This window comes from Cygnus olor, chromosome 8, assembly GCF_009769625.2.
Source record: "Cygnus olor isolate bCygOlo1 chromosome 8, bCygOlo1.pri.v2, whole genome shotgun sequence".
Lineage (NCBI taxonomy): Eukaryota > Metazoa > Chordata > Aves > Anseriformes > Anatidae > Cygnus > Cygnus olor.
In genome coordinates, this window is record NC_049176.1 from 3501648 (window position 1) to 3528420 (window position 26773).

Below are 26773 nucleotides of genomic sequence, written 5' to 3' on the forward strand. Positions count from 1 at the left end.
CTGGCAATACTAGTGTTAATATGCCTACGTATGTCCGTTTCTTGACTGTATGAAGAACCACGTGTTTCATACAGTACTCCCTAAAAGTTTGTAGGTTTCAAAATACCAGGCATCTCAGTAAACGATTTGCTGAATATATTATAGAATGCATTATAGAAAATGAAGATACTGAGGCTTTTTTTGTAGGACAGCTTACTGGTGCGGACTCTTGTTTGGGACCATTGTTCAAATTACCTTGGCGTTAGAGTTTTGTGGTTTTTAATCTCTCCTTCTCTTTTCCATAGGCAGGAGTAAGACAGCTTTATGTACAGATTGATGTTGCAGCCATGTAGTGAGTTTCTGAAACTGCTGTTGGACCAAAGTTTTCTGTACTGTAATGGTATAAAACAACATACTTATCAAGACAGAGCCTGCCTCCACAACTGGTCTGGAATTGACTGAATAGATTTCTGTCTTTGGGCTATGGATGGAGTTGATTTCTAAGGAGTAAATACTGAATGAATGTTATGGACTTTGGGTCTTGTCTTTTTGTGGCCCCTAAACTTGTAAGTTTTTGATGGTTTTTTACTTACTACATTTGTTCCAATATGAAACTAAAATGGTGGTACTGGAAACCCTGCAATGTCTTCAGAAAAGCTGCTGAAACCACTGCTCATTCCCATAAAACCAGTGTTATCAAAAATTGGAAACTTGTTTTGTACGTAATGTCACAATGGCTGACATGCTTCAATATAATTGTATGTTTGTACAATTGTTTGTACTTTGCAAACTTAATGAACCAAACCATATTGGGTTTTCAAAGTGCCTTTTATATCAGGAGAGGTATTTGCCAGCATAAACATGAAGCATCAAAGGGTTTTATTACTTTTACAAATATATCTTGTATGCAGTCTGATTATTTACTAGTGATGTGTGTGGCGCTTTAGTGTACTTACATAACTGTACATGTTAGAATTCCCTTATTCTTGCATCTTAACAAACAGGAAAAAATTCTAAAGGTAAAAGACAAAGCCCTTGTGAAGAGACTTTCTTACCGAACAAGCTGGATATTTTGTTGCACATTTCTTGTGGAAATTATTTTAGTCAAGATTTAGATTAAATTCCAAGTCTTAGTCTCTTCATATTGTTGAGAGTAATGAGATGTTACATAATGCTACGCATGTTCATAGTCACTAAAAGAACAGGCAGCTGAGGGAAGATGATGGTGATGGAAGCCATGCAGGAAGCTTTTTATTTTCCAAATTATGGGGCAAAAAAAATAAATGCCTAAGTTTGTGAAAGTCTAAATTTCCTTAATTTTAATAGCTTGTAGTAATTTTTATTAAAGTGAGTTGTGAGATAACTTTTGCCTTTCCAAATACTAAAAATGTGTTCCTGGTTGTTACACCTGAAATGGAAATAAAGACCACCGTTCGTGCTATTTAGGATTATGCTTTTCCAGATTGACAAGTCAGATGTTTTTAACTATCTCACTGTAGTCTTGTATGTTTTTCATTTGGGAAAAAAAAATTCTCAATGCAGTAAACTGTCATTTCCAGAAATGTTAGTGGTCACATTTTGTAGCATTTATAATCATTTTACGCTCTCAGATCTGAATGTTTTTTTCAATGACAATCTGCTATTCTTGGTATTACAGATGGTAATTCCACTATGCTGTAGTAGTTAACTTAGTAATGGAAGATTTTATAAGAGGACATTTTACAAACAGAACGTTGTGGAGTAAGAAGACAGATATTTGTCTGATAAATCATAGCCACTACTGACTGGTATGGATTTTACGTATTTTTTCTGGCACCTGATACGGAGTAATACTGAAATCAAGGCCCTCTGAAGCCGATAGCACTGGCTTTGTAGCAAGCGCTAGGCACTGGGGAAAGTAATGAAGGTTCATTTGCGTAAATGGTTTGCTTGCCACTGTTTCTGAATTCACAATAGAGATGAAGTTTCTTGCACTCATTCTGTTGCTCTTAAAGAGATCAAAATTCAGGTACTATTTACGTGATAACAGTGTTACTTGCCAAATTGATGGTTGGTACCTGAATTCTGCTGAAATACAGAAACATTAACATTGATTTTGTAGAAAGCTTGGGGTTGTACTTCTGTACTTGCAACTCAATGTCGAGTGTAAAGAAAAAGAGCAGTAAAAAGCCATATACTACTTCTTAGTCCCTCCCAGTCTCCAGATCCTTCTTTATCCATATTGCTAGTTTCCAATCGTATTCAGTTCTGGGGATGCAGGTGCAGTTGCCCATTCAGCCAGCTGCACCGTTCCACATCCATCTCCTCTGGCCTCCTGCCTGGCACCTCAGTCAGGCTTGTTCCCCATTCACCTTGGAGATGCTCTGCCAAGCATGGAGGTCCTGGTGGAAGATGGCAGCTGAAAGTTATACGTGGCAGGGTAGTGTGCAATAATCTGTTGAGAAAATTTGAGTATTTTGGTTTAATATATCACTTGCCTATACGGCCACAAAACAGGTAACTAAAAGACAGTTGTGATCATAGGTCTGAGAGACCTCATTTTTTGTGGTGTTGCCTATAGACTGCTGCTGTTTGGTTGATGGCATAATTTCTTGATGTTGTAGTTAGTTACTATCTGAGGCTAGAGGGTATCAACTAAAATCATTTTAAAGGCAAGCACCATCCAAATTCATTATAATTGCCATGATCCAAGAGCAGAATTTCGTTTAAAACATTTTTATAGAGCATATTTTTGGGACTGAGTATTTCTGAAATACTGTATCGCTGCCCAAGTTGTTGGGTTTGGCCACTATTTTAGTTGTCTTAATGAAAAGACAACAGCTACAACTCGTTTCCAACTGAGAATCTGCCCAAATGGCAGTTGGGTGGGTTTTTCTAAGACATATGGCTACAAAATTTTTCAATATAGGAAATTGAGTGCAAAAGCCTATAAGCTGGTTAAAAATTACACAATATTGATTTTAGTCATTTTTGACATTTTTTTTGCTTACGAGGACTTACCTTACCATTGGAAGCATATGTACAAGTCTGAGACTTCTAATCAAAATAGCACATTCTTCATTATTAAGGATGACTTGATGTTTCTGTAGTTTCTCATCATTAGTAGGAGTTGGTGACACTATTTTTACATAGAAATTGAAACTGCTGCTACTAATAGAATAGACCTTTGTCATTAAACATTCTTTTTCTTTTTTTTTAATGTAGTGAAACTTGGTTTAAAGGTAGAGGAAGGAAAGGTTATCTCTAACTGTTGGTCAGTGAACCTATTTTGGGAATATAAACAAGATAGAAGGTGAGAGAAGCTGCTCCTGAACTGCAATTTTCCATCCTTTAAATACTTAACGGCAATGAAATTGTGGAGTTCATGGTTTTTGTCCCATTCCAAGTCCAAACTTCAGTTGCTAAAACCTTGATGCTTCTATAAGATTCAAACCTTAATCAATACTCATGTAACAGATCTTAACAATCATTTAAATGTCAGATCAGAACAGCTTTAGTTACTAGTTAGCCCTGTCCTGCTTTCCCCAGCAGCCGGCACAGACTGCCACTTGCTGATTCTTGACTATCCCATACCTTCTGCATGCGTTTACAAAAGTAAGTAAAGGGGATTATTTTTTTTTTAATAACTCATTTCTCAGATCCCTTATCCTGATTCAGTAGTTAATTCATCCTTTACACTTCTACCAAAATTCCTATCCCTGACTTCTTGGGATTCTCTTTTGGATTTCTCTCCCATTCAGGCTTTGTTGTAGTGACTATCTATGCTGGGACTTCATTGGCCAGAGACTTCTATAATGTGAAAAGGTACCAGTTATGGTACTCGTCTCAGGCATGTGAAGACTACATGCTTCAATATGTGCAGATAGTGGCTAATCTACTTGTCTGTTTCAGTGAGCCACAAAAGGTTCCTGCCTATGTGGTAATTTGGCAGAAATCATGTGTAAAAGGAGTTGTGTATTTCATTCCCCTTGTGCATTAAAGTTGTTCATGCGTATGCTAGGATCTTGTACAACAGTTAAATGAATCGCTTCAGTATTTTTGCTGAAGTGTGAAATAATGTGAATGAGGAAATTGCCAAAATCATTCCTGGTAGTATAAAACATACTGCTTGCATACAGCATATTGCTTGCCTTTAACTTTCAATTACAATAATTATTCTTAGCAGTGAGCTTAAATTGAATCGTACAATACCAAAAAAAAAAAAGTAAAGAAATCTTAATAATAACACAAGGCAGCTCACTGAGATTCTGAAGACTGTATATGATTTTGTTCTGGAATGCTAATGTAGTAGCTTAGCCATGACTTGTCCCAAGTGCAATATTAGAAATTTTTAATGTAATCTTTTCTACTTGAATACAGTCTATATAAAATGTTAAATGTCCTATATTGCTGAGAAGATATGGGATCAAATTTCTTTCCAATAAATCTCCAGTTTAAAAAAAAAATTGCATACAGGTCTGCTTTGTTGTCTTCTCACAGTATGTATGACTAGTTGAAATAGTAACCACCAATAGCTGACGCTGAAGAGGATTCTTGCAGTCTGTTTTCTGAGAACTGACATGAACTCAGCTGTGGTTGTTGCAGTTTGAATCCAGCACTTCAGTGCTAGCATTAATGTATGGAGAAATCCAGATTTCAATTTGCAGCATTCCAAAGTAAATTCTGTGCAGCCTCTCCCTGTTTCACCAGCTATCCTGCAGGTGAGTTCCTGCTTTCTTCGTTTAGACAGAAAGAACATTCTCATCTGTATTCATTCTTCCAAGTGTAAAGATGAATACAGACCTAATAGGGTTATGCATGCTATCATTTCTATTGATGAGAAAACTGCTAAGTTTCTAGATAGTTGAAAAGCAAAATCTAAACATCTAAAATGCTTTGCATGCATTGTTGTAATAGACTTGATTGATTGTTTTTACAGAAAAAGGGATGCCACGTAGACATCTGGTATAGCTCTTCAGTTTTGTACTTGCACCCCTTGTCCCTGTGATCAACCTAAGATGGATGTAGATGTTGATGAACCGAACTAGACAAAGTAAAGCATTCTTAAGGTTTTAGAGGCTTCTGAAGATGTCTTGACTTGATAAAAACTGATACTAGCAGGTGTATCTTGCAGTTTGTAGTCTTAAGTTAAAGCAGGTCGATGTTCGTACAGTGTTATTTTCTGTAGCTAATTACAATCTAAATGCATTTAATCTAAGCTTTAAATATTCAGAGAAATGACCGTATGCTGTCAGGAAAGTAGAGATCAAATAAAAAATCGCTATTTTTATTTAAGTGTTCCTTTGAAATGCATTATTTTCAAACTTGGAACTATCTACAGAAAAAAGATTAAGCATTTCTAATTCCAGGGGATGCATAGTGCCTGTAACAATCATGGAATGTAGTGGACCACCTAATTCCACTGTGGACATCTGATATAGCGTGCCTGAAGCAATCTTCTGATCTTGAGCACCCACACGTGCAAGTCCAACACAAATTGTGTTTTCAGTAATTTCTGTAAGAAAGAATATTTAAGAAATGATTCTCAAAACTTTTTCAGAGACCAAGTTCAAACTGTCACATAAAAAGGTTACTTTACTGAGTGATAGCCAGATTATAGAGGAAAAAGTACTTGGAATGCTCAAATCTTATCCCTGCTCTTACGCCTCCATTTCATTATTGGAGTAGCCTAAAATTAAGCCTGTTTTTCAAAGAAAATACAAAGCTGTATCCTAGAGCTGTTCATAAGCAAGAGTGGGAAGGCAGTAGCAGTAAATAAAATTAATTCAGGAATTGTGTTCACTTAGAGGAGACTGCTGCTTCTGATTAATTCTACATAATGGATAAATGAAAGGATTGTTTCCTTTTCATCTTAAAAATATTTCAGAAATAAACTTTTAAAAGGAGTAGAGACAAATAGAAATTCATCTGACACAAGGAAGTTATCTTCATAGCTGCTCTGATTTCACCTCTGGTCTTGATAAACATCTTTCATAGTCTGCTCTTGACTAGTGTTAAGAACGCAAAGTCAAAACCACAGTCCTGCATCTTTGGGGTAACTAGATTCATACTGGTATTCATGTACAGCATAGTGTGACCAATTTAAATAGAACATAGCTGAGATTTTTGAGGCTTGACTGATCTAAAATGCCTGGAATCAGCCTCATGCAACTAGAATTGATCAAAGAGCTCACCGTTAAAGACAGCCAGAAACAGTACAGGGCTACCAAACTGAGGCTTTGACTAAATCTCCAGGAGCCACTGGTGCATGTTCATCTGTGCTCAGTGAACTACACTGTGTTCAAGCTCTGACAAATTCATCTAATGATTAGGATTAAAAGCCCAATTCCACTACAGATCGAGAGAATGCTAAGACAATAAGGAAGGAAGTAGATTCAGGGACTCATCACTAAGTGTGAATTGAGAAGAGGAGTAGCAGATAAAAACACTGCACTAATAGTACCTGGTTCTTCTCCTTGGAGTCTCCTATTTTGAATAATGGCAAGAAGCTGTTCTGCAGCTTGGTTCACGCTCATGTAGCGCGGTGGCTCATAAATCTTCCTTCCTCTGCCAGGACAGAAAAGTAGAGTAATTTAACATATAAACAATTCCATTATGGTTTACAGCATTCTTACAGTTTATTTAAAATGAAATCTGTGAACTAGCAAATTGAACTTAAACACGCCAGGCTCTCAGGCTAGGCCTTCTAGACAAGAATGGAATTTTTAAGGAAGACAGAAAACAAGTCTCTTGTGCTCTCACCACACCTGTGAAAGTGCAGAGCCTCCAGCTGGCAGATTGTTTGAATCCTAAAAGCAAATTCAGCTGTTGGAAGCAATATGCAGGTTTTGCAATTGCTCCTGAAAGATGCATTAGGCTTAAACTCAAGGGCAAACTACTGTTTTCCTGTCAAATGCCCTGTAGACAGATTATTACAGACTAGCAATATATTCTTAAATGAAATGCTTCTTTCTTTGCCAACTGTGGGTTCAATCAAACAGATTTTATTTTGAAATTCCAAAATAAACAAACCTCAATGATACTGTGAGATTTCACAAATGTTAATTTAGACCAGAGTTACAGCATGTGCATAAAGTAACTATTTTTATTCCCCATTGTCAAAACATACAGATTGCACAGAGATGATGAAGGTTTGATGAGTGTTTTTTGGATATAGTTAAATGCACATAAGAGCATTTTCTGTATTTTGCTTATTTAACTGTTAAAAAACAGTGGTATGTATACAGTACTTCACACTATTTTCAGATAATGTAAGGAAGAATGAATTCAGAACACTGTTTATGCTATTAACCTATTTCAGGATGGAACAGAACAGCAGTAAAAAAAACACCTGACCCGTCAAGCAGAAAGCTTACCCCATTCTGACCTAATGCTTCTCAGAGGAACTAAGATTATGCTCTGCTGCAGATTCATTCAATTACTGTAAGTAAAGCCAGGTCCTGTTGTAATGAACAGAAAAAAATCTACTCCTTGTAAAAAACAAAAGACCATGGCCACTGAGAAGTACAACAGAAGACAGGCAAGTTCAGTATTAAACTTTAGGTAAAGAAACTTTTTTTCTTATACAAAAAATAGTTGGTAAATACACTGTATGTTTCTATGTATTTTCAAAATTGTGACTCACTTCATTAGATTCTCCACAGACTGCTCCTTCACTTTAATATCTGTAGGAAAAAAACAGTAACATAAAACACAGATTCCCTACAAACTTCCCAGTTAGCTTTCTGTGTAGGTAAAGCTTAGTTTAATTAGAAAATTCTATAAACTTTATAGCAACATTTTAGCTATTACAGGAAAATGGAATACGGCTTACACTGTTTCATATGTTAACTACAAAGAAAGTAATGTGATTTCATGCGTGTGATTTTACCTAAAGATAGTGTAAGTTTCACAAATTTCAAAGTAGCTGAAAAAAAAAAAGTATCAGTATCGGATATTTTCAAAATTACTAAGTATAAAAATGGCAGGCATATTTTCCATAGGATAAACTAAATGCTAGCATGTTTAAGCACACCAAGGTATTGGGACTACTCTTAAATTATGAATACGTTGTGGTCACAGAAGGTAAAACTGTACAACTGATCGACAGTGATTACATCACTACCATGCAGGAACCTACTTTCGTTAGCACTTCCGTCCTGTCCCAATCAAAATTTAGACAATCTTCTCTTATGGGAAAAAGGGGGGAGGGGGCAGGCAGGGAAGGAGGTCAGGTAAGATTGAACATCTGCAATTTTGTGAAACTCCAGTTGACCACAATCTCTCCAAGAGACCATCAAATGTTATCTGTATTCAAATGCCTGAAAAATATCAGTGAAAACTGGATACATTTTTAAAGTATTGCTTAAGTTCATGATCAACCCTTAAACTAAGGTAACTCTGAAGAGTGTGGTTTAGAATGCAAATCTCCAAGATTATTCGTGCGTAGTTTACCAAATTGCTTTTATGTCAATGAAGTTGCTTTGAAATCAGAAGTGTATAAGCACTGATCTTTTTATATCATTATTTGCTTACCTGGTAATCTAATCTTGTTGGATAAGCAATCAATAAATAGACCAGAACAACCAAATTGTATTAAGGGACCAATTAGCTTAGGAATTAGCAGTTGTCAGCTGTGAGCTACAATGAGAGGTGGGTACTACGATTGTCCTTGAAGCATGAGATTCGAGTTTACTATTTCCAAATTTTTCCTCTCTTACTATGCATAAAGAAATGAAACACAAAAAGGGAGTACATAGAATTGATTATATACAAAAATCTAAAGAATACTTAGTTTTAATGTATTACAGTTGGAATAATCCTTGTTTCAAACACTTCTGAAGTCATCCTTCTTTAAAACAATTAACAGAATTCTGGTATATAGCCAAGTTTGAAAACAAACAACTTTCAAGGCATTGGAAAGTTTGATGTGCAGTGATGCTTACACATTTAAATTGTTTCCTGCTCAGGATTCCTCCAGTTACCACAGAATTTGTTTTTACTTAAAATATTAATGTATTTAGTACTGAGAGTTCCCACCTGTGTCTGAAAGATGATACAGAAAAGTATGTATATATACAAATATATAAGTTCCATATAGTTTAGACACTGGCAATTCCATAATCTTTAAGGATTTACCTAGACTAATAAAGTTACTCAGAAAATGGCTTTCGGCCTAGGATTGTTGGGTGGGATAAAGATCAGACAGCACCATGGGAGAGCCTGAGGATAGCGCTCAGCTAGGACCAGTACTGTATCAGACCCATGGTCAGCAATAATTTTTACAATACTGAAGCTTCTCACATGACAATCACCTTTTGCCAAAACACCACCAGGTGAGATAATTAGGAAAGGGAGTATCACCTCACGAAATAGAAATGTGGTTAAATGTACCACTCACCTCCCTGAAAGTCAAATGTGTTGAGCTCTAACCTAATTAAGTCAATAAAAGACAGCTGCTAGCCACTGCAATCTGACCTGGATCCCCTGAGCTAGATCTAGGTTAAAATCACATTGATCTTTACAGCAAATAAAGGCCTCCTGCTCCTGTCTGACTTCTACAAAGGTATAATTTCTTACAAATTTTCTAAAGAGGAATTAAGAAATTCATGGGCAGTGTAGCATGAACAGTGGCTGAACTGATTCTACGTACACATACACTGGAGTTCTAATTTTGGTATATTTTTAAAGATATGTATTATCTAACCTCTGTTTAATCACAGACTTCATCTCATGCCTTTCACTATTGTATCTGGACCCTGGCGATCATGATAGCTAAGGTACCAGGATACCTGCTGCTTACCAAGTAAGCATAGTGTGTGCATTCCATTCTGCCTGTTCTTCTTGATCTTGTCAAAAAAACTTTCTGGCTTCCATGTATCTGTCCAGAAAACTATAGAAACCGTCTCTCCAAAATTGTACAACTGTAAAAACAAAAAACATATCCAATGACACACATCCAAAGTCAATTCAAAAAATACTATTAGTAGTACAGCACACAAAAAAACTATAAAAACAACAAACTGGCAACACTGTGAAGTCCTGAGCATAGTGAAGAAGTTTAATAGTTTTCAGAGTACTCCTATGAGACACTTGTTTGGTCTCTCATAAATACACAACAAAACATTGCATTAAAGAAAATCTCTCACTCTTCTTTATCTCTTGATTAGTTCTAGTGCATTCCTTTTCATTCCCTCCTTTCTAAGAAAATCTGTAATTAGTGAACTGTTTTTTCTTCTTTGTAACATAGGTGTGTTGCTCTTTTACTCTCCAGACAGTAAAGCATGTTAAAGACTGATTAATAAGCTACCCGTAACATTTTTACCTATCTCGGCATTTCCCTTTCCAATGTACAGTAACTTTCAATCTACCTTCTATTCTTTGTTACTTAATTCTGAAGGCAAATTCCTCTTAAAGCAAAAGTTTGTAAGATTAGCACCAAAACTCTTATTTATTATTTCTTATTTTGGTTAAGGTAGGCAACTTCTGGTAAAGCTGTAACACTTGCAATGTTTTCATAAACTTTGATTCTACTGACATGGTAGGATTTATATTAAAACAGCACTTTCCTGCAGACAGAAGCTGTGCCATGCAAAAGCAATTACAGTCTAAAGAGAGAGTTGATATGAAGATCTGAAGACAGAGACAGATTGCACCTAAAGCAGAGGTGCAAAATTGTTTATATGCACGTACGGTAAGAACATTGCCAGCAGATTCTATGTCAAACATGCTCACTGCCTTTATTCGTCCCTAATCTTGGTGAAGACATTTGAAGCAATACTCTTGCCAGTCATTTCCAGTGATGCAAAACTGAAAATTAGATGTAACCTAAAGCAGAATTTGGCTTGAAAGTTTTTGTAACCAACTTGAAAATGGGCAAAAGCATGCATCAATTTTGGTCAATTCAGCCAACCAAGATGGATTTTACAGCTTGCCAACGTTCTGTCTCCTCAAGCCTACCAGAGATACCGTCATCATACAGACTGTCCTCCCCACTTTCTGTTTAAACCTTCAAGGCAGAGCAGCTTTTTCCAGCCCACTATGGGAGGCACCGTGTACGCTGTTAGCAGAAAAGAGGACCCTACATATAAGTAGCTCTGGCAGCTTTGTGCCATCTGGGGATTCCCCTATACATACTTATTCTACTGAGGCATTAGGTTGTGGTTTTAACTCCCTTACTCTATCTAGCAAAGCAGAATTTGAATCAAAGCAGAAAGTTGTTTGCTTCCAAGGGACTAAGAGCTCAAATTTTAACTATTCATGCTGATATGTACAGCCTTTATTCAAAGATTCCTGGAAGATTACTAAAAACATTTACATTTCCTCTTTTAAATATTTCATTCTAGCACAAGAACGAGAACACACAGTGCATATTTCACAACCTAAAGGTTCTTCCAGTAAACTAAATATAGGTTGAACCAAATGTATTGTTCCTGGTGTACCTTTTGAACTATTTCAAGGCTGTATTCTAGAGGAAGAAAATAAGGAAAAAAAAAAAAGCTATGTTTTGCCTATGTGGCTAAACCTCTCTCCATTTTGTTCCAAATGTGAAGCAAAACTATTGGAAAAAGGAGTTTCTCGTCTTCGCTGTTAGAGCACCTGGGAAGACAGAAAAGCTAAACTTAAAGATTAAAAACGTAAAAAGCTTAAAGCTAAAACGTAAAGGCTTAAAGCTAACTTTAAATCTCATTGGGGAGGTGGCAGTATACCTTCAGCCATCAACAACTGCTGAAACACACAGTACCAGCCTAGCAAGCCAGCTTGCTGTCTGCCATCTGAAAGCCACAGCAGTCATTTTCCAAAAAGCAGCAGCCCTCCTTCAGCACAGAAAGTAGCCTCAATTAATCCCTTTGGCATTTTGATGCTCTGAAGAAGAGAATCTTCCACCTCTGCCTTTTTGCAAAAAAAAAAAAGGACGTGCAGAAATGGATAAATGACAAGTATTTTATTGGGAATCAGATCTTTCAAACTACTTTGCCAGATATTAGAAACAAGCTGGATATAAACTTTTATGCCCTAGAACATTTGTTCTGATTGTTATTTTTCTTATTCTTTTCCACTGATCATTACAAGGACTCTCCATCATCTTTATCAACAAAAAGCAAATTATCCTTTTTGTACAAGCATTACCACTGTCAGATTCACTGAATGTCCTTGTTTAATGCATTTTGCATTAAAACTGAAGTCTGTCAAAGAAATATTGAAACACTTTTGTTCAAAATGGCTCATCTGTTCAGTAGAAACAACTTCAGAATATCTTCACATATTGGTAGTTTCAAAAATCTATACAGCTTCTCAGCACTGAAGTAGCTTCTACAGAAACAGGATGGAATGGGGCATATTTCATTGACCTCATATAAGTGACTTTGCAACTTACACCCTTGTATGAAATAAGCTTTTAAATAATAGATTTCCTAGTACTAATTCATTCATATTTCTTAACTTTAAAGAGGAGAAAATACTACTTTGGAAGCTTTCTGGTATACAATCTATGAACGCTGTGGAATTGAAGCAATAAATGGATACTCCTGTTGTTTGACCACTTGTAACCAATTACCATACAAGCAATTATATAGACACAAAAATTTCTTTCTCATCTACCATTTGATCTCTGCAGACATGTAAAACTTATGCAGACAGAGGTACTGTTCTTCCATTAGAGCAAGCCTGCATTACTTTAAAGAAGCAACACATAATTGTATCAGAACATAAACTTTTAACTTTCTATCCATGTACCTATGCAGAGTCAGTTAGTTCCTAATACAGCTTTTTGTGCTGCATGCTAATTCTTACCTCTGGAAATCTAGCACAATGTCTTGGACTTCAAAGAAAAGCCTTGCTGCAGAGAGAGCAGTAAATACCCAAAAGCTCACCGTTATCCTAAGGACTCAGCAGTTACAGATCTCAGCCAGAGACACAGCAGGTGACTGGGCACTAGAGCCAGAACCCACTGACATTAAAAATGATCCTTTCCACAAACCACAGAAGATTCAGAATAGTGGCCCAAACTTCCAGGTAGCAGGTTTGTCACTGGAAAACAACTGTGACACAGATTTGTCAGCCCACGTGTATTATGACACAGCTAAGGATTATTATCATGCTTTTGGATTGTTAAGAAGTTTAATATGACAACAAACAGCTCTGTGTTGTATTTTCTGTGAAACAATCATGTTGCATGGTTGCTGGCACAACTTTAAAGATGGGCAACAGCAAATCAAGTTTCACAGCAGTCTTCTGCGTGCTGCACTCGACATCAAACAGCTGGGGTTTAGGAGTGGGCAGCATTTGTTCTGTACATGCTGAAACATTTCCAGCATCACATCTGCACAAATCATCAGATTTGTTACAGTGCCCACATTCTGCTCAAGCACAGAAGTGCCAGAATTTCTAAGGGGCTCAGTGAACTGGCTGGACAGACACTTGGTGCTCTCAGCTTGGAAACTGATGTGTTTTTACCTTCTCCCTAATGCTCAAAATCTTCACAGAAGAATTTCAAAAGCTCATTTTGAAAGACCTGTCTTTGGAAATACCCCTCCCCCTGCCCAAGCAGTAATTGGCTTAAGCAAAGCTTTGTGTGCTTAACTTTTGCAATGCAGCCAGCTAAGGTCAGGAAGGGAAGCCAGAACTCTCTACTCCCAGGCAAGGCTCCGTCTGCTGAGTTTTCTGCCTCTCACAAAATACTGAAGAAAGCTGTTCTTCAATTCACATTTGCATCAGCTCAGAACAAGCTATAACTTTCTATTTTGTTTACACACATAATACGAAAGAATATCAGACAACTTTTGGGACTGAAGTGCCTGTCTGCTTTCTATTAGTATTTCTAACCCTTCTATTAACAGTATTTCTTACTTGATTTGTTTGTATAAGCAGAATTGATTGCAAATTGTGATTTGTTTCACAGAATAAACTGGAAGAAAAAGTCTGTACCATGATCCCAGCTTGGATAGTCTGCCTGCAACTAGAATTTCAATGAAACTAAGGAGCAACTTCAATAATGACCAGTCTGAATGACATCAGCAACTTGAAGCTGTCCAGATTGACAGACCTCGCTAAAAATATTGATGTCAATAATCACCACAAAAATACAGAGCATAAAAAGAAGGAACATGCTGAGACTAAATAGGGAAATTAAAAAAGAAAGATCCCCCATCGCCTCTAAAATGTACTAAAGCAAGCAGGAGAGACGATGCAAGATGATACTAAAGGGCAGTAGGACAACAGCTGCAGAGAAACCACGAAGTAAACATTTCAAAATGCAGACATTTATTTTTACAGAATCTCTCCCAGAATTACTGCTGTATCAGCTGCAATGATGATAAAGCAATTCTTCACTTAACAGCCTACCTCCTCTCCTAAAACTTCAGAACAGCTTCAGAAGTGGAAACATGACAGGGGAGGAAGGTAAAAGGGAGTCTTGTCATTACATTTTTCAGCATAAATGTAACCCACACAAATCCCCACAAACCCCATAGAACTGTGAGGATACTCAGATGTTAAACTGCAGATAGTTTTCACAGGACAGGACTGTTCTGCAAATGAATATACTACACAGCCTGATCACGTCCTGCTGACATCCAGAGACTATTCCCCAGTGGAATCTGGAGACTGTATAGCATCTTGCATCATCCCAGGTGGCTTCTTGATAAAACCCATTGAATCTACACTGCAAATCTAAGGCACATTTTGTTTACCCTTGTCATAAGAGTTTTGATGTGATGCCAGGTAATATTCATCCTCAAAAAAAGGAGCCTAACAAGTCAGACTTTTTCCCTTTATCCTCCACAAGCAGTTAACAACCCTCCATACCATACACACCATATTAAAAGGTTCTTACTGTGCTATGCATCATATACTGCTGCCAGAGAACAGCCTAGGAAGGACAATCGTCAACAAAGAGGTAGCAGGAATCAGACAAGCTTCATTTTTGTTTGCTACTGGTCATATTAAACAACCACAGGCCTAGGCCTGGCTGTTTATGCCATCTTATTTAGTACCATGGACTTTTAACAACTTTGAATCCATCACATGAGAAGGTTCATGTGAAGTGGAATGCTTTTTACAGTTAACACACATAGAACTGCAACTCCTTGTGCTACCGCAGGCCCACAGCTTGGCTTGGCTGCCCCAAGAACCTCCAGTCCCCTTAGTACATGCCAGCAAGGGAACTGTGAAGAAAAAGATGTTTGGCTGATGGAAGCCCACTCCACATGATTGCAGTCTTCAGAAGGCAGCTGAGACTAATCACATAAAAGCAGATAAAGGGAAGAACACGTTTTTCCTCTTAGCTGTCTCCTATATCAGTGCCTAAGAAATAGCTGCTCTATAAGAAGAACAAAATTCAACTATCAAAAGACTTCAAAACTTCAAGCAAACCCGAACAGGACAGCATCTTCCCTCCAAGGTAACATCCCTTTATCTTTGGTAAGCTTGTCAGACTCTTCCCAGTGATATCAAACTTTCCCACCCTACTCACTTCGGTTACTCATCTGAGACAAAGACAACTAAATGGAGACAAAAGTCTGTTGGGAGTAAATGGATGTTTCTGGGCTGTATTTCCTGGTGACAAATGGCACAAAGTTGCACAGCAAATATGAGTAATAAGCTAGTGTAACTAACATTGATTTACTGTTTAGTTGGTTTGAGAAGCAAATGCCAACTTGTAAAAGGCTCAGAGGCAGGTAGTCAGAGACAAAAACAACTAGTGGTAGAAAACAGTTTATTTTAACTGTCAGTGAATAAAAAGAAAAAAATTTGCATAGAGCCCCTCCTATTAGAGCAAAGAGTATTTTTGAAAGGTTAAGATGCACAGAGAGGGTGGAGGTAGAACTCAGGTTCCGCTCCCGCAACTACTACAGGTTTTCTATTTGACTATGACCATGGCAAATTATGACAGCATCCTTCAGCCTCCCTATCTATAAGTAATACTCGTCTACTTGACACAGAAAGTTTACTCACCTATTTAGCAAAGACTCAAAGATAACACAGCAAGCACTGCTTTTGTGTTTAAATGAACAGCTAGTAGCTAAAAGGCAAAACTACTTTGCAGCTGTAATTGTGTTACAAGGACTAAGTGGACTGCAAACAAAAAAAATCATGAAGATGAGTCACTGAAGGAGACAAGGTGACATGCAGATGTTTGTTCCGAAGCTATTCAGGTGGAAAGTGGGTATGTCTCAAAAGAAAGGCAGGTCTTTGCTATGAAATGTTTTTAAATAACTATCCCACCAAAATATAAAATAAATGCTTACAAAACTAGCAGCACCACTCTCCCAGAAATGAGTGGCTCTTCCTCTGGATCTACACCTCTATATTCAAACAGAGCAATAAATGGAACCAATTATAAAGATGATAACTGAAAGCCTAAAAAATACAATGGTGCTCTTTCTACAAATGAAAGAGGTGTAACTCCTTCCTTCTACAAAGACCTTAGATTAAAGGTGTAAAAATAAAACTATTATTTATTGCTAAGGTTAAATTAAGAACACATCACTTAAAGTTCTTGAGGCAGTCCAGATCATTCACTGTGTTTTGATAATACGAGCAGGATAATAATCTGCTTTCCAGTTGGGCACAGATTTTGGGCAGTACGAAGGCTATATGCCATTTCAGCTAACTAGCAGGATTAACTAATTGGTATGTTTGCTGAAGCTAGAACCTGCTCACCATATTCTATTCTAGCTATTTTCAAGCATATCTCTTGGAAAATCCTTTCTTCCTTCTTTTGTCTTTTCTTTTCCTGTACTTTTCTTCTAACTCCTTACCTTAGTCTTTTGTCTCATCCCCATGGCTTGCTTCCAGCTTTGCACCTTAGTTCTTTGTGTTTTCTTTTTTTTCTTTTTTTTTTTTTAATAGTAACACCATTATTTCAAGCCATTTCAAGCTGCATCATCCCTTCACATGCGTCCCAGTTCAGAATGATGCATTTTCCTCATGTGCTTGACCATCCATACTGCCCCCTCAAACATACACCTATCAGAACTGGGTCAGAATGAATTCTATCCTGAGAGCTCCATTCTGGCCATTCTAGTCAGTGACCCTCTCAAACTCATCCAGATGTCATACAGATTAGGAAGGAAGGAAAAAGGCATAAATTAGAATTTTGTTGTTGTTTTGTTTTTTGAATAGATCTGTCCCTTTATTCTAGGGCTAAAAGCCTTAGCAGTCAGCACTTATTCTAAAAACTGAGTGTGGGTATAGATAAAGCCATGGAAGTCAGGTTAGACTCTTCTCTTTGTTCTCAACTTGCAATGCTGAATCCTCATCAGATAGGGCTGAGGCAGCATCAAGATGACTATTGGGCAGCTGAGCAGTGGTAAATAAGAGGTAAGCCTGTTACCTAAAATACTAGGCTTTAAAAGTTACAGAACTATGGTGCAGCCGTTGACAAGAACAGCTGACATGCCCCATTAGTTACCACCTAGCAGAAGTGCCCTCTGAGAATTTCAGCCTTCCCTTGAAGACTTCTGTCCCACCTCTTTGACTCCCCTGGCAGTGTACGTAGTCAACTGCGTGACTCTCTTCTCTGGTGTTCATTCTCCACTATAACAGGAGTCATAGTGATCAACGTACTTGCATGTCAAATTCCAGGCAAGAGAGGTGAACCTTCACAGAACATGCTAAGAGGTGTTCACAAAGAGGCACTTTTCCTTGTTTCTTTCCCCACTTCACCTTCTGTTTTGTTTTTGAAGGAAAAGATGTTCTTTAGACTTGGAAAAAAAGACACAATGAAGTCCAGCAAGAACAGTGTAAAAGGGGAGTCACAGCAAGATATAGAACCTTATGCCCAGTCTAATACTCTGACTGATACTGACTTAAGTATTAGTCCCCTGGTTTCAAGGGCTGTAGCTCACTGTATCAATCTCTGAGATCATCCCAGAAGTTTGGAAAGTTTAATTTTCAAAACTAAAAATCTCAATTACTTATAAAAATAAAATCCTAGCCTGTACAGCCTTCAAAACAGCTCCACTAACTGTTAGTTAAATGGGCAAGGCAGGTTGGTGTTTTTTTGTTGTTGTTGTTGTTGTAAAGGGTGAATGTATTTTTTTCTAAGTTGGCAAGAAATATATTTATGCTCTTTGTGGAAAAAACACCACTAATGCTCTGAATGTATCTAAAATTCATAGATAATGTTTACATATATGCAGAGATTGCTGCACAATACTTCTGATACACAGAATCACAAAGCTTACTTTAGTTAAGTTACTTCAGTAACTCTATTGTACAGGAAAACTGCACAACTGCCAGAATGTTGTTGGCTACATAGAAACATCACTGGTGACAAGCGACATGTTCTTTTGTGAACACATTGGGCTGTAGCTGCGTTTTACTAAGGCCTAATCAGCAGTTACAGCTCACTATGCACATGGCTTTCAGAACAGCGTATAAAGGTGTTTCCTGTTTTTCTCTAGAAAGAAAGAAAGAGGTTTTGTATCACAATCAGATTAAAACAAGAAAAAAAGCCAAGCCTTTTCTGTGGTGAGGCAAAAGAGGAATCCCTGTTATACTTGACAGCAACATTGCAAGTTGAAACACACTAACTCCAAAAGTAAGTTGATGGCAGGAGATCACCATGAACATAAAGAAGTAAAGACTGTTGAAAGAAATTATAAACTTCCACCACAACTCGAATTAAACCACCAGTTGTTTTTTGTATTTTTTTTTGTAAGATACCCCTCACTTGCTGTTTATGCCTTTGACGTACAACAAAGAGTTAAATGTATAGCTGCTTATAGTCCTGTCCGGTAACACAATATGATCACTATTTCCTGAAATGCCTTTTACAACAACAGGAATGTTGACTTATGAGAAGGCAGTCCCTCCCAAGCCAGAACGGAAAAGGAGACTATTGCCAGAATGAATAACATCACATTTCCTTCGTGCTCTATTCCTTTTAGTATGGGATAAGGAAATAGTAAGCTAATCTCCAAAACTCTGTATACGTGAAAAAACATACGACTGTAATATATTCCCGGTTAGTTTTCTTCTTTTTTTTTTCCAATTAACCTAGAAGCTCTATAGTCTTCATTCCTATGCCTGACTGGAGTTATGGAGGAAGCAAACTTTCAGAAAACTTAGTCATCTGTACTTTTGGGGAGTATGAGCCTTGCATCTTCTTTCCTAATGAGCAAAAAAGAAGAGTAGAAAGGTAGTGGGTAGCAAAAACTACCTGTCAACAGTTCAACTGCAGAAGCAAACTTTGTACCACTGTTAAGCCAAAAGGGGAAAGAGTGAGCCCCAGCCTCAACTCCTGTGCTATCTGCCCCAGTAAGTGCAGTCATGCGATAGCTGCCATCTGTCTGCTACGGACATAGATTTTAGACATCAAGGAACCTATTTCCTTCCTAAAAGATAATGTTGCCTGGGTCTTATAGCAATAGGCAGGTGTCACTTAGAAAGTGCCCACAGGAAGAATTATAAAGAATGTGACAATCCTATCCTGCATTCCCTTTAATATGAGCATGATCTCAGAACAGGTGTCAATGCAGCGCTGCTGAGCTGTCAGATCAGACAGGGTTCTCATGTTTCTAAACCATTCAGAGGTGATCACAGCTAGATATAGCACCCAGTTTATTGCAATAGATTTTCTGCTGTTGGGCAGCACAAAAATATGGCTATTGAAGTTTGCCAGTGTGAATCTGAAGGCATCAGTTTACTGAAACAAAAAATGGTGTTCGTCCTGTTAAGCTAGGAAGGAATGCTTCCTCCTGCAACGATGAAAACATTCAAATGCTCAACTGTTCCCTGTAGCACACTTATATTCCTGTACTTTATTATAGTCTTGGTAAAGTGAGACCTTTGTTTAGAATGTTGCAGACACAGGGAACCATTCTGAACCCTGAGAGGGCAGGTTCCACATTAAAGAAATGAATGAAAACAAAAGAGGGATGCTTCAACTAATCTGTATGTGATTAGTAATGAAACATACTCTGACATAGCATTCTTCATGCAGGAAAAGTAAATAAAGGACCTGTATGCATGTAAAAAGAAATAGTGAAATATTTCTTGGGGGACAGTAGGCCTTTTTTAGCTATGCAAGAAGCACAAAAAACTGTCTCCTTGGCTAGGAAAATCCCTTCTCTCTCAGCAGATGGACAGGAAGTGAAGGCTGGTCAACCTGGGAGAGAAGGAATGCATCATATATAAGATTTTGGAGTTAGTTACAATCCAAGTTGGGTACATAGGCTTGTGCATACATTCCTTTTATTACAAGACCAGCATACTCCACAATGGGTTTAACAACCTAATTTAAGAATAAACTTATCAGGTGACCATCAGAGATGCACGGAAGCCAGTATGAGCAAAGCATTATCTGTAAAATAACTTAAATACCAAAGCTTTTTGAGGCAGAGGGAAGTTAGAGAACGGAGAAGAACAAAAGTACTACTATTAATTTACACATGGGCTCATCAAAAGGGACTTTTGCTGACATGTAGCATGCTGAAAAGGAAGTGTTAACAAATTCTGCCAACAGAACTGTACAATTGCTACAGATCTTCAGACTTTGTATTGCAACATGCACTGCTTACAGCAATAGAGGAGCTCACTAATTCTATGTTTAGCACTTGTGGAATACCATATATACAAAAATGTTACCTGTAAACCACAGCATCCTACTGCATTCATTATTGAAGCATTGTGAATGACCCTGTACGGAATTCCCAAGTTTACTGCACGTAGTACTAAATCACTGTGTGTCGTGGCCCTGTGATAAGAAGGGAAAGGGATTAAAGATTGAAAAGATACAGTGATCAAGTATTACTATTGTTATGGTTTGCTTTGAAAGTAAAATTAAACCCTTCACAAATAGGGAAATGCATAGGTACCAAAAGGGTAACAACAACTTGACTAATTGTTACAGGAAAGTAAAAACCCCAGTATGGTTTCCACACGCTGCCTTCCCCAGCTGGAAATACCAAAAGCCTCAGTGTGCTACCATTCTTTCTGGCATCATTAAAACTCTAACACTAGCACAATTGTTCCTTTTTAATGCAGCTTTGGCAACTACATGAAAAGGAAAGTTCCATTTGTCCTTTGTCTTCTGCAGGTGCCTGCTGGACATCTGTTCAGCTGTGAAATTCAGCTCTGTTTGGCATAGGCTTCAGCAAAACGCCAGCATTTCCTTACTCACTGCACAGGCAGACCTTCTCTCATCTAGGAAATGCTAGGAAAGCAACTCTCTTGAACAAGAACTTGGAACAGACTGAGGTGAACTAACTGCGTTTGGTACTTGGAAAAAACACCCTTACACTAAATGTACTTTTATGAACATGTAAGCTAAATGACTCAAACTAACAATGTCTAGGCTTGAGTGGTCAAGTTTATTCTGAAGTAACTAAGAAAAATCAAGTTAAGTTTAGAACTGAGCTAAATTTGGTTCTTAGGTGCATAATGCTAAAAAAAAAAAAACTTACAGTGACTGGAGCAAGAATCGCTGGGCTCACAAATAACAAGATTAGGACTAAAGTCCTTCTAAGATGGTAAGTAAATATAGATCCAGCTAATCTTAGTTTTGAACTGCGACAATTTTTAAATGTTTTGCTTGCCCATGTGTTTACGTACATGCTCGGCACTCCATTTTCCATGTGAAATAGGAAAATGCACCTGCCCCTGCCTAAATTTAAACAGTGACTTTAGCCATCTCATCCCAAAGATGTACCACGCGTTTCTGGCCATTCCAAAGAAAGAAATTGCATATGCTGATCGGAATAATTAAATAGGAAAACTGCTTTCACCCTGGCCTGGTTCGGTTGCTCTAACAGAATTTCCCCCATTATCAGTGTGATAATTTCCACACTTCATGTCTGACTAGCACCAATAGCAGATCAGGTGCTTCAGACAGGAACACAAATGTGACAGCAGCTGTTAAGGCTGTAGAATGAGTCATTTAAAAAAAAAAAAATCAATTTCACTGAAGGAAAAATGAATAGAGGAATCTCAATTTAGGAAATCAAATGACCAAGGGATCAGCTGGCTTTATTCACTGAAATTTGCTCCCGCCAGATTTTTCTCCCAGTAGATCTGTCTGTAATGACTGTAGCTAAAAGCAGAAGTGCCCTCACAAGCACTCAGCTAATATGCACAAAAGCTTGATGGATTCAGCCCTTTGCGCCCAAGGCTATACTGGTGTATTTTCTGTCACTGATACTGAGTTTAAGACTTTTTGTGGGTACCAATAATACAAATATTAACACGGGCTAGATGAAGGTGGGCTTTCCAATACAATACTAAAATTGTCAGACTCCTGCTAGCACGTCCATGGTTTTACCTATGTCTGCAGAGGAAACACTTGCAGTGAGTACCAATGAGAACTTTAAAATGGGCACAACTTATTTCATCACCTTCACTATTAACCACTTATACCTGAGGGTTCCTAAGACTGCCAAGTACTCTTCCTGCTGGCAAGCGTACTTGAAACTCTAAGACCAGCTGCAGTCACACAGCTTCTATCGAACTCTCATGGGGTTTCTCTTAGGATGGAAACATGCAGTGCTCTTTCCAAGAAAGCTCTGAAAGCCCTAAATCCTCAGGGCTCTACATAGGCAGAGGAGTAGTTCTAACTGCAATACAAAGAACTAAGAACACAAACATTTAGACAGTAGCAACTCATTCTAAAAAAGGGTAGTCTTCTACAGTGATGTAGTATGTTATAGCTGATCAGAACTGCAGTATTTCATCGTTGAAATTACTGATACTTGAGGCAGATTGAGATGCTGCTTACAAGTAGCAATTATAATTCAATAGATGTAGAGGGTTTATGTTGTGCACTTACATCAGTCCCTGGATCATAGCACAAGGGTACAAGTAATGTGGCTCTACACTCTACATGAATCCTAATTTTAATGTTAATATGCACTAAAAGTATAATTAATATTTCTGAAATACAGCATCATCTGCTCCTAAGAACTAGTTTAATATAATATTCTCTTGCCAATTCCCTTCAACCTGTGTTTACATAAATTATCTGCTTTTGACAGGTGTGTACACTGCTCTTCTTTTTCATAAACTATTTTTTCACTCATAGGGTGCTCAGTGATTTGATTTTTTTTTTTTCTTGTGCCCTGTAGCACTGCGAAAAAAAAATAAATCTTGAATCACCAGCTGGAGACTAAAAGCTCTTCTGTGTGGCTTGACATTACAGATTGATGATGCCTGACTGATAAGACAGAAGGGAGGTCCTTCTGGTAATAGAAGAAGACTGTACCTTTCAGCAGGAATTAGAAGTGGAAACAAAAGGCTTAATAAACCAAACTGAGAAGACATTTTTAATGACTTAACTGATTTTAAAGACTAGCATATATCAAAGCCTAAGTGCTGTACAATCAAGTCAGTATTCTTTCTAAAACAGCTAAGAATTAAAGCTGCAGTTTATAAATGCTAATCACAAGTAAAAGAACATTTTCTCAAAACATAGCACATTTTTATGTGACATTCTAGAATCTTTTCTGTTAGCAGATAAAACCTGGAACAAAATATTTTCTATAAAAGCTAGCATGAAGATTGTGACTGCTGAAGGAAACACCTATGTATCCCAGAGGGTCCAAGTTTCCTGGGTGAGGAAACTCCAAGACAGAAGTGTGGACACCTGCGTGTATATTTTGTATGCAATAAAAATATACACAGACATAAAAAATGCTTCTGGTCGGAAAATCAGCTTCTTCAAGAAGAATTAGAGCTATGGAGGATAGCCCCTTCCTTTTGGAAGAAGTAAGTGATCAAGCTTGAGCAATAACTAAAATGTTGCTTCATCTTACCCAAAGGGATCACCAACAACAAGAAAAGCGACATCGCAAACATCGGCATCTTTTAAAATGCTATCTGCTTCTTGTTCCACCATTTCTCGGTCAGCCAAAATCAATTCTTTTCCATAAAACTTTTCCTAGAAGTTGAAATTAATAAGAAACACCAAAATAAGACAAGTGGGAGTGTTTTCATCTCTGTTAGTATGCTTGCTTAGAAACATGGACAATGGGCATCGGAAAGGAGAACTTGACTATCATCCCCAGCTGTTTGACCCACGTCTTAAGAGAACCCTGCCTCCCCTTGCGAGAACGCATGGGCTTCCCATTAGGCAGCTCACAAGTTGACAAGAATTACTTTCAAACATATTATTTCAATACTGACTTGCCTCCAAAAATAGCTCATTCACACCCACATACTGCAGCTACCCAGGTGGACTCTAGGCATAGTAATTCAACCAGCCATCCTATTTTAAGGCATCTCCTCTCCCCAGTCAAAGCCTAACTGCTCAGGATACTTATAATACTGACATAAAACCAGACACAAATATAACACTAGCTATACTATAGCCTAGTTTTATAGCTTTTATTTTTCTTTTGTACATTGCAACTAACCACGTCTAAGGAATAACTTTGTATTAATCCTTCATTTTCAGTCCTCTGTAAGAAATAATTTACCTCATATATGGGTAAATTTGTATTTGATTCTGTCCTTCATTTTTCTTCAGCAGCCCACTAATCGTTGGGACTCTTTGTATGTTTTAAATGCCTTTATTTCCAGAATCAACCTCACATGCGTAATAAATCTTCATAGAATCAGAATACGAAAAGAATCATAGAATCATTCAGGTTGGAAAAGAGCTCCAAGATCATTTAGTCCAGCCTTCAACCTAGTACTGAAGTCTAGAAACATGTTGTCTGACCATCCTGAACATATCTGACTCCATAAGTTTCACCACTCATTTCACATGCTCTTTACATGATTTTTTTTTTTTTTTTTTGCCAGGGCACAGACCAGAAAGGGTGTTTTTATTCTGAGTAGTACTGAGCAAATTTGGGCAGCATGGTTTAATGGGTGATATTGGTGGTAGGGGGATGGTTGGACATGATGATCTGGGGGGTGTTTTCCAACCTTTATGATTCTATGTACATAAAACTACCAAGTCAGTTATGGTTCGGAAACATTTTACTCTGTGTCCACATTTTGGCTAGGACAGAGTTAATTTTCCACCTAGTAGCTGGTATGGTGCTGTGTTTTGGATTTAGGATGAGAATAACATTGATAACACGCTGATGTTTTAGTTGTTGCAGAGCAGTGCTTACACTAAGTCAAAGACTTTTCAGTTTCTCTTACAGCCCTGCCAGCTGGGAGTGCACGAGGAGCTGGGAGGGGACAGAAGCAGGGCAGCTCACCCAGACTGGCCAAAGGGATGTGATGATGACATCCTATGACCAGTGAGGACATGAGTTCTAGTGTGTATATTTTTATGACTGCTTTCTCCCACACAGTGTATTTAGTTAAAAAAATAAAAATAAAAATTATCTGCATGCTGCCCAACAGCCCACCTCTGACTGACCTGTGTACACATTCTGGAAGACCCACGAGGGTGAGGCACTTTGTGCACACAGCAGCAGGGAGACCTGGGCCACTCAAACTATGCCAGCAGGCATCATAACGCCTTGGGCAGATAGAGAGGTTCAAAACTCCAAAACGTACTTTTTTTGTTAGTATGTCTGTGGATTTTATTTTTAAATCGGACATTTTTCTCATCAAGTTCTCTGATATTCCAAGACCTCCTCAGGCTGTCAGAGAGGTGAAAACTAGCCCCAAAACGCCAACAGCACTCGCAGGAAGGAAACCTTTATTTCCGCTCCCCTCACGGGCAGGGGCCGATTCCTCCCGCGGGCCGTGCAGCCCCCGGCCCCAGCCCTCTCCCCCCGTGCCGACCTACCAGCGCCTCCCGCCCCGCGGGCAGGACGGACGTGTAGGCCTCCAGGTACACCCTGCGGCACCGCCGCACCGCCTCCAGCCCCTTCACCGTGATGTCCTCGGCGTCCCCCAGGCCCAGCCCGATGAGGTACAGCATGATGGGGGGGGGGGGAGGTCAGGCCCGGCAGCGTCGCCTGCCGCGGGAGGGAAACGGCCGTGAGCCGGGAACAGCCGCTCTCTGTCACCGCCCGCTCGCCCGCCCCGCCTCACCGCCAAGGCCCCGAGGCCCACCTGCCTCCCGCCGCCGCCACGCTTTGCGGCGCTGGGCGGCCGCGGAGGCCGCCGGGAGTTGTAGGCCGCGGGCCGCCGGCGCTCGACATGGCGGCGGCAGCAGCCGGGGGTGGCGAGGCGCCGGGCGGCCCCGTGGTGCCGCTGCGCAGCGGCCGCAGCATCCCGGTGCTGGGGCTCGGTGAGTCCCCGTGGGGCTGGCGGCGGGCCCGGCCGCAGGCGGCACCCCAGGAGCTTCCACCACGCCCAGAGGGGCCGGGGGGCCGCGGGGGCTCGCAGCGCTCGGTGGCCCGGGGAGGCGCCGCCGCCCCGCTACGTCCCGTGCGGGGGAGGCCGCAGGTTGAGAACGGGGGGGGGGATGTTATGTTTGCTGAACGGCCGGTGGGGAGAAAAAAGCCCTGTAGTACTTCCCTCGCTGTGCGTTGGCGTATCAGGTTCATACCGTTACAAATCCCAAACCTGTCAAATTCTTGGATTTGCTTACGGCTCCGAAGAGCCAATACATTAATGAGTAAAGGTCACGCTTCAAGTCCGCAGCGGTGTCAGTACCGGTCAGCGTGCTGAGGGCAGCGGGCCTGGCAGGCCAGGACGCTCCCAACCGGGAGATGGCCGAGGCACAGCATGCCTGCAGGTGTGGCACACAGGCACACACACCCCGCGCGTGTCGGGGGCCATTGCTCACGTCATCTGGTTTTTCTGATTTTTAGTGAAGAGTTGTCTTTTTATGTAGTTGTTTATATAGCTACATATTTACATTAATTAGTTTTTATTGGTGGTAAAAATAAGTAGTTAATTTCTCTCTTGGAGCTTTTGCACGGTATTTGAGGATCTCTTTCTGTCTTTTCTTTGCAATCTTTCCAGA

The 26773-nt window shown here is 39.1% G+C and overlaps 3 protein-coding genes across 4 annotated transcripts in view; 2 read left to right on the forward strand and 1 right to left on the reverse strand.

Annotated features, from left to right (window-relative positions):
* Window positions 1–4251, forward strand: part of SLC30A7 (solute carrier family 30 member 7) — a 30017-nt gene extending 25766 nt beyond the window's left edge. Inside the window, exon 11 of the mRNA XM_040566315.1 lies at window positions 285–4251. Within this exon, the coding sequence (XP_040422249.1) occupies window positions 285–332 (48 nt within the window). The 3' untranslated portion in view covers window positions 333–4251. The remainder of the gene's footprint in view (window positions 1–284) is intronic.
* Window positions 4252–5224: 973 nt separating this feature from the next.
* DPH5 (diphthamide biosynthesis 5) lies at window positions 5225–26028 on the reverse strand. Of its 2 annotated transcripts, XM_040566320.1 has the most exons (8): window positions 25915–26007; window positions 25646–25817; window positions 23709–23833; window positions 20551–20659; window positions 9761–9881; window positions 7604–7643; window positions 6422–6525; window positions 5225–5473 (listed from the first exon to the last, which is right to left on the reverse strand). In XM_040566320.1, exons 2-8 carry the CDS (start codon window positions 25778–25780, stop codon window positions 5250–5252), a joined length of 858 nt encoding a protein of 285 aa, XP_040422254.1. In that variant the 5' UTR covers window positions 25781–25817; window positions 25915–26007; the 3' UTR covers window positions 5225–5249. The 2 variants fall into 2 exon arrangements, with proteins under 2 accessions (XP_040422254.1, XP_040422252.1); XM_040566318.1 differs by having other exon boundaries at window positions 25646–26028.
* Window positions 25952–26773, forward strand: part of LOC121074342 (uncharacterized oxidoreductase ZK1290.5-like) — a 46206-nt gene continuing 45384 nt past the window's right edge. The window contains exon 1 of the mRNA XM_040566317.1: window positions 25952–26092. Coding sequence (XP_040422251.1) covers window positions 26002–26092 — 91 coding nt within the window. The 5' untranslated portion in view covers window positions 25952–26001. The remainder of the gene's footprint in view (window positions 26093–26773) is intronic.

Coding starts and splice junctions, on each gene's coding strand:
- DPH5 (XM_040566318.1), bottom strand. CDS start 25,780: ATGCTGTACCTCATCGGGCTGGGCCTGGGGGACGCCGAGGACATCACG. Junction 6,526..7,603: donor TCTGTGGAGAATCTAATGAA/GTGAGTCACAAT, acceptor CTGTCCTGGCAG/AGGAAGGAAGATTTATGAGC. Junction 5,474..6,421: donor ACTCCAAGGAGAAGAACCAG/GTACTATTAGTG, acceptor TCTTTCTTACAG/AAATTACTGAAAACACAATT.